General features: G+C 59.1%; 1 protein-coding gene across 2 annotated transcripts; it reads right to left on the reverse strand.

Moving 5' to 3' along the window:
* Window positions 1–980: 980 nt before the first annotated feature.
* Window positions 981–11351, reverse strand: Ccdc124 (coiled-coil domain containing 124). 2 transcript variants are annotated; one of them, XM_076870367.2, is made up of 5 exons: window positions 11313–11351; window positions 7578–7747; window positions 2110–2296; window positions 1590–1701; window positions 981–1430 (listed from the first exon to the last, which is right to left on the reverse strand). In XM_076870367.2, exons 2-5 carry the CDS (start codon window positions 7734–7736, stop codon window positions 1226–1228), a joined length of 663 nt encoding a protein of 220 aa, XP_076726482.2. In that variant the 5' UTR covers window positions 7737–7747; window positions 11313–11351; the 3' UTR covers window positions 981–1225. The 2 variants fall into 2 exon arrangements, with proteins under 2 accessions (XP_076726482.2, XP_076726472.2); XM_076870357.2 differs by having other exon boundaries at window positions 1590–1704.
* Window positions 11352–11683: the final 332 nt, after the last annotated feature.

An 11683-nucleotide genomic window follows, 5' to 3' on the forward strand; every position in this document is an offset into this window, starting at 1 on the left:
TGATCTCAATTCCTACAGTACCAAGGCCTGGCATACAGCAGGCACTCAACAAATATCTATTGCTTGTGTATGTGGTAGTAGGGATTGAACCCAGGGCCTACAGTGCTGGCAAGCACTCTACCACAGAGCCACCTCCCAACCCTTTGTTTTTGAGACATGGTCTCACTAAGTCACACAGGCTGGCCTCAAACTTGTGGTCAGCCTCAGCCTCCCAAGTGCCTGGATCTTTCCCTTGCCTCATAGCCATTCCCAGGGCCAGATGCTGTCCTGCCCTCTGTCCCTGAGCCCACAAAGTCAAGTGCTACAGATGATTGGCCACTACCAGCCCTCATGGGTGAAGGCACAGCCTGGATCAGACCTGGCTTTCCTCCCCCATGACCCAAGCAATGTGCTCACCCCACAGCCTCGTGAACCCGCCTGCTGACCCTCTCTCCATGGATTATGGGTTCTAGAAGCCAGAAATGGGGTCAAAGCCCACCCTGTCTTTCCCACAGTCTGATAGGATGCTTGTTCCCACCCAGATCCACCTGCCTGCTGCAGCCTCTGGGCCCTGCCAGCTCAGCGCCCTCGTCCCCCCTCAGGATGCCATCTGACTCATCCTGTAAGGCAGGCTCAGGAGAAATCCACCAGTGGGAAGCCAGCCCAGAATCCCTCCCAGACGCCTCCCCTGTAGAGATGACAGCAGAGGAACCAATATCCCCTCACCCCAACTATGGTGGCAGATAAACACTGGCCTCCAGCTCTCCTGTCTCCCTGGCCCTGAAATGCTACATGACCTTGGGCCAGCACATGTCTCTGAGCCCTGCAGGCTGCAGGAAAAGGTCATCCGGGTCTCAGTGGACAAGTGTCATAGCTTGAAGTGGGGCCCTTGCCTTTCCCAGCCATGGTCTCAGCTCAGGTAAGGGCCGGTACCCATCGAGAACACTGCCAGCGCGCTCCCCACCTCTGGCCAACCCTCCGCAGCTACCCATGCACACAGGCCTTGCCCACCGCCTTTATTGGGTGCTCAGTCCCGGGGCTCCACAGGTGCCGCGGGATATTGAGGGTGTCACTCAGAGCAGGGACCCACTGGCGAAAGAGGGTTGGCGGTGATGGCGCACAGCCCCAGGGACAGGTACCAGGGTCCCTGGACTCTCTGAAATCCTCAGAGCTGACCCAGTGAAAGGGCATTCGCAGTCGAGTCGTGGCCTGGACCGCCTGTAGGGCGGTCCCCCCAGTTCTGGTCTCACTTGGGGGCGTTGAAAGGCAAGGCCCGCTGGTTCATGGGGTTGTCCGGAGAGCGCAGCCACTCCTTCTTCAGTAGCTGCTTCAGCTGCGACAGCCGCATGTTGGGGTTCTCCTGCTTGAGCCTCGGCAGCTGCGCTTCCTCGAAGGCGGTGAAGGCTGCCCGCATGCGGCGCTCGGGGTGCCGGTCCGCCTCTTCCGCCAAGCTGGGAGCGCACAGGGGCGGGCATTAGGGCGCTGGGTCCTTGCAAGGTGGTGGGGTGGGGTGGAGGTGTCCAGGCCCAGGTCCCCACCCCACCCCGTTGGGAGGCCTGGCCCCGCCCCGCGGCCCCTCCCACCCGGCGCCCGCTCCGCCCCGCCCCTACCTGAGTGCAGCGATGGCGTCCTCGATGGTGCGCGCCTCCACGCTGCCCTCCTCCAGCACGCGGCGGTTCACGTTCTCTTCGAGTGGCACCTCCAGATGGCTCTTGGTTTTCTCTGCTTGGGACAGGCAGACGGCCGGGTGGGTGGTGACAGAGACACAGAGTCAGAGATGCAGAGTTCCAAGATGATGAGGCAGCGGCAGAAGCAGCCAGCGAGGGAGGAGGGTGCCGAGAGGAGCTGGGTCTGACCGGGAGGGGGCCGCCCCTGTGCCCAGCCCTGCCGGCCACACGCTCCTCATCCCCCAAGGCCCTCACGCAGCGCCCCACACAGGGCTCGGACCTCCCACTAGCACTCTGGGGAGCACCAGCCCTGGCGAGTGGGTGTGGATCAATACACGCATGCGCACACCTGTGACGTCCCAGCCACCCTTCACATTAAAGGAGGCCTGCAGACCCCGGGGTACATCCCAGGGTTCAGCCTTCAGTGGCCAAGAGGGCCACTCCATAGTGACAGGCAGCCCACCTGTGTCGACGGTATCCCTGTGCTGATGGTCCCGACGCAGTGTGTCCTCAATTTGGGCGCGGGTGACCTTACTGGGGGCCGCCCGGGGCGCCTTGCCACCCTTGAGCTTGGAGTCCTCCTCCTCCAGCAGGCGCTGCGTCTCCTTCTTGCGCTCCAGCTGCTCCAGGCGCCGCTTCTCCTTCTCCTCCTGTGGGGACTGGTGTCAGGCTCGGGAAGCCACCTCACTGCACCCGACTGGCACGCGGGGTCCTGGTGGTCATCCCAGCCAACCTGCACGGAGGCCTGGCGGTGTCGTACTCTGTGCTGGGTGCGGGGACACAGCGGGGCGCAAGATGGGCCCAGGGGCTGCCCAAGGGAAAGGCTCCGGTCCTACAGGAATGTGGGCAACAGGGGACCCTGGCCAGGAAAAGCAGCAGCACTTGGAGAAGGGACTGGGGACAGGAGGAGGGGTGGCCAGAGTGGGGCCTGCCTTGGTGAAGGGCGTGGCAGGTTCAAAGGACCTGATGGGTTTGAAGGCTGGTGTGGCTGCAATGGGCAGCCAGGGGAGCGGCGGCAGGAGAGGAGCAGGAGGGTGGGGGACTGGGCGACGAGCAGCCTCAACACCCGCAAGGGGTCTGCTTTTGATTCCAAGAGCTTGGGAAGTCTGGGCTCCTTTGGCAGCTGGGGAACATACTGTCCAAATGTCCCCAGCCTATTAGTGAGGGTGGGGTAGGTCCCGACCCGGCCCTGAGGCAGCTGGTGAGGGACAGCTGGTCTGTGGGACTTGCCTTGGCCACTGCCCGCCACCTGTGGGGGGAGGGGAGGTTCCGGTCTGTTTGTAGCCCAACTGCAGCGCAGGATGCGCCCCGCCATCTGCCTGGCACCCCACAGGCCCTGCCCTCAGACACCCCATCTGCCTGTTCACGCCTGGGACTTCGTTCGCCAAGTTCTCCCAAGGACACCTGCAGCATTCCCTGGGGCACCACCTGAATCCCCAGACAGACCTGGCAGAACTGAGGTCCCAGAAGAGGGGTCCTCACGCCTAAGGCCAGGCTGCACAGGAGGAAAGTGGGAGGGGGCTAAAGTCAAAGGTGTTTAAATGTGGCCACTGGGCTCTGCCCACTTCTGGGCCTGGGCACTGAGGCAGGGCCACTGGACTCTGAGATCAGTGTCCCACGAGTCAGAGGCTCCTCGACCCATGCTGGCGCACGCGCACTCCCCTACCTACTTTGCTCCAGTGCCACTCTGCCTCAGGCCCTTTGCGCTGGCTCTTCCTAGCCTGGAGTGCCCTTGCCGGCCTCCTCCCTGGCCACTCTGGCGCCCCTGAGCCTGCCCACTACACCAGGTGGCTCTTCTCTGTACTCAAGATCCACCTTCCAGCCCTCTGATGACCCGTGAGCCTTGGTTGTGGGTGGTGGCTTTCTGGGCGCTGGCCAGACACAGGCAGGAGGAGGGAAAGCAGGCGGGGTCCCATCCCAAGTGCCCTCCTCCTCCATGGCTCCCTGGTGCTGGCCGTGGGCTGTGGTTGGAACATGTCCCCAAAGCTCACGTGCCAGGAACTCGGTCCCCAGGATGGGGTGTTGATGGTGTTAGCAAGTGCAGCCTAGGAGTGTTCTGATTGGATGGGGTCATGAGTGGGACCCCACAGTGGAGGCATGTGACACGTGGCTTCCTAAGAAGAGGGAGGGAGGCGGAGTTGGCAGCTCTGCCTCCCGGGGCTGCTGTACCACAGACAGGGTGCCACCTCTCCTCCAGGCAGCCAGCCCGCTGTGCCCAGCCCTCGGGTGCCCAGCAGCTGCTGACAGAAGTGTGCCAGAATGGAAGGATTCTGGAAGGTTCCAACAACTCAGGAAGGACAGGAAGCACGTGGTCATCACTGCTACAGGCCCGGGCAGCAGTGTGAGACAAGCATCCAACTTTTGTTAGGGTGTGGTGGTGGCCGCCTGTGGCCCAGCTGCTAGGCTGAGGCAGGAGGGACACCTGCGCACAGGAGTTCAAGACCAGCCCGGTCAGCGCAGGGGGCCTGTCCCAAACCAAGGCGTCCTTCAAGACGGGGCTGGGCGCACAGGTGGGAGGCGGAGCCCGCCAGCACCAGCCCAGGCCTGGCCCACCACCAGGAAACACGCACAATCGCACACGTGTGCACGCGCACACACACACACACAAATACACACGTACTAACACATTCACACACATACACATTCAAACGCAATTACTCACACATAGTCATGTATGCACACTCACAGACACACACACCTATATACACATACACTTATATAAACACATGCACTCACACACACTGATCCAAAATGCTCATACATATACACACTGACACACAAAATCACTCACAACTGGCAAATTTACAGTGTACATACATACACTTGAACACACACTCATACACAATCACACATTCATACCCATACATACACACACAATCACATAAACTCACACTCAAAAACACATACATCCAGTCACACTCATAAACATGAATGTTCACACAAACATACAACAACCACAACCAGACACCACATACACTTTCATTCACACATACACACACACACAATGCACACATGCATACTCATATGTATACTCACACCCCCCAACATACATGCACTGAAACTCAAATACACATGTACTAACATTCACACATACATGCACATACACCCGTGCACTCTCACACCCACATACACACTGAAATACATACAAGTGTGTGCACAGTGCTCACACACACTCACACACATGTACACGTGCACTCATTCACTCACATACACACACCCAGTCACATGTACACTCACACTTATACACAACACACTGACACATACTTGCACGGTCATGCACAAACACAATCACACATATGCACACCCCCACTCTCACACACTCATATGCACTCACACTCTCAGACACATTGACACACACCCACTTGCACACTCAGACACACTTCCTCTTGTACTCAAATCAGACACACATGCACACTCAAAAAGGCATGCTCAAATACACGTGCACACATATACATACACTCACACACATACGCACATGTGCATACACTCACACACTTGAACACTCATGCACAGTCACTTAAACACATTCATAGATATGCTCACAGGCATACATACACACACATAAACACGCACACTCACTCATACACACAACCACACACTACAGTCACACACATACTCACACATGCACACACACATGCACACACACACACTGACACATTCACACCCATACTTGCACACACTGGCACATATCCTCATACACACACACACAACTTTTTAAAGGCCACTCAGTTCCATACAGCAGGACAGTTAGCAGTTGGCAGCGTGGGTGGTGGGGCAAGGACACCGCCACTTGGTGGAACACTTCAGAGCCATCAAAAATGAACCTTATGCCAGGTGTGGTGGCGCAGTCCTGTCACCCCGGCAGCTCGTGAAGGCTGAGGCGGGAGGATTGTGAGTTCAAAGCCAGCCTCAGCAAATTAGCAAGACCCTGTCTCTAAATAAAATATTAAAAAGGCTGGGATGGGGCTCGGTGGTAAGTGCCCCTGAGTTCAGGAGCTGGTACCAAAACCCCCCAAACTGAGCCTCATAAAGGGCTGAGCTGGAACCCAGCGGCCGGCAGTGCTCATGGCCAATGTGAAATGCCACCGCCAGGCTCCGGGTCTTGGTGCAGCCATTGAGCAGCCAGGACAGAGCGGGGCACCGGTGGAAGCACAGGGCGGGTGACAGGTGCTTGGGGGTCAGGACAGTGGGGACTGGAGGTCAGTGGTTTGGATTTTTTTTTTCATCAAAATAGTGCTCTTGACTGTTGACCTTCACCTCCCACCAGGACCCTGTGCAGCTCTCACGGAGGAACAGGGAGGGGCCGGCGGGACCCCAGGCCGCCACAGGATGGTGGAGAAGAGCCATCGGCAGCGCCACTAAATGCGGAGTGTCCAAGTGAGGGCCACCGTGGACACGGGGAACCTGCCACCAGTATAGGTGCACTTTGCAATGCTACAGCGACACGCCCAGGCAGGCTGACTCCACAAAGGAAAGAGGTTTATTTTGGTTCTGGAGGTCAGAGAGAGGCCAGGGGCTGGGTCTATGGGAATGGAGGTGGCATGGCTTGTCAAGACAGCGTCCAGGGCTCCATCAGGGGCGCCACCCCATGACCTGATCTGACCTAATCCGCCCCAAGGTCCCGGCTCTTCATCCACGAAGGCGGGACCTCAGGGTTAAAGTGCCCGGAGTCAGCGACCACCTCATTCAGGGGCCAGCGGGTCCAGCGCTGGCGTTGGGGCGCGATGCCCGCCCACCGATGGCAACTGCGGTTGGGAGGGGGCTGCGGGGAGGGGCAAGGGGAGCGCGGAAGGTTCTGGAGCAGGGGAGGCAGGTGTGTGGAGGCAGCCCCCCAGCACTGTCCAAGGCCACTTCTGTGCACCTGTGTCAACGTCTAGCCCCCAGCTTGTCCCCACTGCAGTGGCGTGTGGCCCACCCACCAGGACAGTGCTCCCGCTGCCGCTCTCTCTGTGCCTCGGTGTCCTCACTCAGAGGACGGCGACCACCCCACACCCAAGCGCAGGCCACGGGAGGGGTCCCGGGGCCCGAGCTCGGGGCATGACCCGCTCCCAGGCTGTGGCTGGGGGTCTCGGGGGTCTCGGTCTGGAGGCGGGATTTTGGCCAATCCCGTTTTTCCTCTGAGTTCTCGGCCGGGCTGCTGGGGACTTTGGATGAGGGGAAGGAAGGACGTGGGGCAGGGAGGGAAGGCCGCCGATGCAGCCAGAGGTGCGATCTCAGAGCCTCAAGGCCAGCCGGCGCTCTGCCACCAAGCCTCCCTGCGGCCCTAGAGACCCGCCTCTAAAGAAAAGATAAAGACGTCCCAGGTCCCAGGGCATCATGAGGGCGCAGAGAGGGAAACCAGTGACATTCTGGGCTTGCTGAAAACAAGACAGGAGCAGCCCCACACAGGCCGAGGGGAACCAGGTCAAGCACCCTGGTGGCCACAACTGGATTGGAGGACAGTAGCCCTCTGGCGGATCAGCGCACCTCACCAGACTACAGAAACCAGGACGTGGCTGGTGTGGGTCGCTGGCACCACCTACTGGCCGCAGCAGGTCAGCACCGCCCTGAACCAAGCAGCCCTGGGGAGCAGGTTGTGGGCTCAGCACCCAGCTGCAGCTCTGCCGGCACCCGGCACCCAACCCTCCCTGCATCACAGGTGCTGAGCCGCACCCCTAGCCTCCACACCAGATGCCAGTGGCCCCTCCTCGCTAATTGTGACAACCAAACACACCTCCAGACATTGCCACATGTCCCTCAGGAGCTGAACTCTCCAGCAGGACTGACCAGTCTAGCTGCACCCTCTGCAGAGAGGAGGGGCCTGGCCCGCCATTCCCTAAATGAGGCCAGCGCTCACCACCCCAGGGCCTTTGAACAAGCTGCACCCGCTGTCTCCACCTCCCCCCCACCAACCTTTCAGGCCAGACCCCCCCACTCCACCCAGCTGCCCACCTTGCGCTGCTCCTTCCTCATGACGTGTTTGTCCTCGTCCTTCCAGTAGGCATCCTCCAGCTCCTTCTGCTTCTTGGCATCAGCTGCCGCTTTGGCCTCAGCCCTCCGTGCCCGGGCCGCTGCCGACTTGGTGTTCTCGCCCTGGAACTTCTTGGGCATCCCTCAGCAGGCTGCAGGGGGAGGACACGGCGGTGAAGGGGTGCTGCCAACCCCCGGCACCCCAACCACACGTGGTGCTGTCACCCCCTGGGAGACCTCGTGGTCTCCTCCCTCTCTGATATTTTATCAAGGTCAACTGGTGCCTGTCACCCCAGAAATAAGGGGCTGAGGCAGGAGGGTCGAAAGTTTGAGGCCAGCCTAGGAAACCTAATGAGGTCCTGTCCCAAAATAAAAAATAAAAAGCAGGGGACATGGCTCAGGGCTGGGGTGCCCCGGGATCACAAAAACAAACATCACCCCCAAATCTGCAAAGTGAGCCACCTAAAGGGGCGCAGTGACCCGAGTGCTGCTCTACACCCCCATGTGATCCAGCCACCACCTCTTCTAGGCCCAGCGCCTTCCCATCCCATCAGGAGACCCCACCCCCTCTCAGTCACTCCCCATCCCAGGCCCTGATCTTCTCTGGGTCTCTGGTGACAGGATGTTCTGGACACTTGACATGAACGGAACCACATGTTCCATGTCCCTTTGCGCATGGCTTCTGCCTCTCAGCCTCACGTTCTCCAGGCTCCTTCTCCGTGTCTTGAAGCCCGTCAATGCTTCATTCCTTTCATGGCTGCGTAATATTCCACTGACGGATAAGCCACTTTTCAGGGTACCAGGGATTGAACCCAGGGGTGCTGTATCACTGAGCCACACTCCCAGACTTAAGTTGCTGACATTGGCCTTGAACTCATGACCTTCTGCCTCAGCCCCAAGTAGCTGGATCACCCTGTGTTCCACCACGCCCTGCTGACGTGCCAGGCTTTGTTTATCCACTCGTCTGCCAACGGGCATCTGCTGGACATCTGCGTAGTTTCAGCTTTTTGGCTTTTCTGAGTCATTCTACAGTGGGCCCCAGTGTCCCCTCCCACTCTGCCTCTAGCAGGACTCAGTCTCAGAGCCAGTGACTCCCACAGCAGATGCTGGGGACCTCACGCACCAACGGCAGGTGCCACCTTTCCTTAGTGGAGCACCTTATGCAGCCCAGCTCCACAGGGTGCTCCCCAAACCAGAAACCTGGAGCTGTCATTAGCCCCACTCAAAGGTGGGGAAGCCCAGTTCCCCGCCAGGTCACACAGGGCTCTACATGAAGTGTCACTTCCAAAGCCAGCTTCTCAGATGACAGGAAGGATGCTGCAGGGACTTGGGGCCCTGGAGTGTCGAGCCCCCCCATCCCCCACCCCTCCAGAAACCCTGACACCAGCCTGTGCGCAGCAGCCACTGAGGGGAGGTTCTGGACAGAGGCAAGGACGTGCAAAGGCCCGTTGGCAGGAAAGGGCTGTGCCTTACAGGCCACTGCAGAGGCCACTGCAGGCCAGTGGGGAGCAGGGGGAAGGGCAAGAGGGAGGGCAGAGTCGACAGGCGAGGGGTCCTGGGCCGAGGCAGCTCCGAGCAGGCCATGAACACGTGCTCGCTGAGGCTGCTCCGGCCGCGGCTGTGGTGAGGCTGGCGAGGCTGGGGGGGCTGCACCATAGTGTCGTGGGCAGGGCTAAGCCTGAACCCCTCTGAACCAGGCAGTGATTGTAACTGGGAGCTGAGCGCAGGTCACACCGGGCACATTCTAAACCACTGCGTCCCTGGCTGGGCCTGGGGGGTTCACAGACGAGGCTATGACAGTGTCAGATCCCAGGGCTGGCAGCGGAAAGCCAGGATTCCAGCCCTTCCCAGCCCCTCAGTCCTGTGTCCCTAACCACTGTCGTGCTCCAGGGTCCCCCAGCTGCCCCCCCAAGAAACATCAGTGCAGGTCAAGATGCTGGGGTCACTGGAGCCCCTCAACCCTGAGGCTGGGCGGAGCAGGGCAGAGTGGGGACATGAGTTGCACCAAGGAGTGTTGGCACAAGAGCTGGCTGTGTGACTAGCTGAGGTCCCCGAAGCCCCACTTCTCCCAGCCCTTCCTCAGACCCCTGAGTCTTACAGTACACCCGCAGAAAACCCATCTGGAAGCCCCAGGAGACCACGGCAGGTGGGGTCACTGCTCATATGCAGACGAGGAACCCAGGCTCTCGCTAAGCCCCTCTTTGCTGCTTTTCCCACCTCTCCTTGCTTCTCCCCTTCCCTCACTGAGAGGCCTCTTTGCTGTTCTTCAAATCCTCAAGCAGGTTTCCACCTCAGGGCCTTTGCACTTGCTATTCCCTCCACCTGGTACTCTTTGCCCCTCTTTTTATGTAGTAAACGCCTATTTAAACTTCAGGGCCAGACCCAGGAGTTCCCACCTGCAGGAAGCCTTCCCTGAGACCTTCTCCGATTCTTTCAGGTCACAAACCTCTCTTGGAGACATGTACCTGGGTTGCTATTTTAGATTCATTTATATGGTTACCTGATAAGTGTCCCTCTTTCCCACCAGGCTGGAGTGAGCAGGTGGCCGGCAACACAGCAGAAAGATGCCTCACCAGAACTGAATGAGCAGGAATCCCACCCTCCACGTCAGAGAAAGCCTATTTGTTGTTTAAACGGTCAGGCTCAGCTGGCCAAGCTAACACAGTCACCCTTTCTTTTCTGCAGGTCACTCAACAAACACACACAGTAACTAGTGGGTGTGGGGTGTATGGAAAGAAGTGGCCGTGAGCTGCCTGGGTGCACAGGACTCCCAGACTGACGGGAAGATAGATGAGTGACAGGAGTTACAAGATGCAACTGGCCAGGCTGGACCTGCAGCTCAGTGGCAGAGCACTGATGCACAGGCCCTGGCTTCAATCCCCAGCACCACGCCCCCTCAGACACAATCAGAGCTGTGAGGACACTCAGGGCACTGGGAGGGGGCTCTCTGACCCTGCCTGGGTTGATGGCCCCTTAGAAAAGGTACAAAATGGGCTGGGGCTGAGTGGCAGAGCACCTGCCTAGCATGTGCGAGGCCCTGGGTTCAATCCTCAGCACCACATAAAAATAAATAAAATAAAGGTATTGTGTCCATCTACAACTAAAAATATTAGAAAAAAAAGAAAAAGAAAAAAACGAAAAGAGGGAACCCAGCCTGCGGAGGAGTGCAGGAGACAGCTCGGGAAACGGGGGACTCCCATTCCAGGATGACAGGAAGGTGTGGCCTTCCAGCGGCGAGACAGAGCCCTCGGGGTGGGTGAGGCGGTGGACTTGAGGACCCGCAGGGATGGGGTCCAGGGGGTGGGAACTGAGACCCACGTGACTGATCGCAGGTGAATGAAACAGAGGATAAAGCTCAACGCTGCCTCCTCCAAGAAGCCCTCCCAATTGTATCCCCCGGGGCCACCCCAGCCCAACCCCTAACGCCGCAGCCAGAGAATGTCCGCATCCTGCTCGGTCCTCCTCCGGGTGCAAGCTGCTCAGTGCACCGTGGGGCTGGGCGGCCTCCAACACGATGCCCTCTGGGTTTCAGTCCCTGGGTCTGAGAAATGGGCACAGCCCCACCGCGGGAGCTGTCAAGACTGGGCACCAGAGGTGCTCCCGTCCCCGAGAACCCTCCCTCCAGCCTGCCCGCGGGCAGACCCGCGCGGAGCAATCCCGGCAGGGCCCGACGGCCCCTTTACACACGGGCTCCGCCCGCACCGCCGATGCTCCTACCTCCTTCCTCCAGCGCCGGCCCGGTCGCGCCTCCGTGACGTCACTACAGAGCCTGCGCGTTGGCTTTCCGGTGTCGCGCTCTTATTACGTAACCATGCCGTGGCCATCTTGGTAAAGGAAATTCTGGCCGGGCCTCGATCCGACTGTAAGTTATCAGCCATTTCTTCTTCTTAATAAAACGAGGATATTTCGTGAATCTTCATTATTTGTTCTCAGTTCATATATTGGAGAGCCAGAATGGTGGACAGAAGGTATAATCTAGAACATCACCTTTACCAAGATGGCCGCTGCCCGGATTAAAGATGGTGGCCTCAATTTCACACGTGGTCTGACGGCGTCAGCCAGGAGTTGCCCGGCCGCCAGGGCGCGCC

The sequence above is a fragment of the Callospermophilus lateralis genome, chromosome 1 (assembly GCF_048772815.1).
Source record: "Callospermophilus lateralis isolate mCalLat2 chromosome 1, mCalLat2.hap1, whole genome shotgun sequence".
NCBI classification, from domain to species: domain Eukaryota; kingdom Metazoa; phylum Chordata; class Mammalia; order Rodentia; family Sciuridae; genus Callospermophilus; species Callospermophilus lateralis.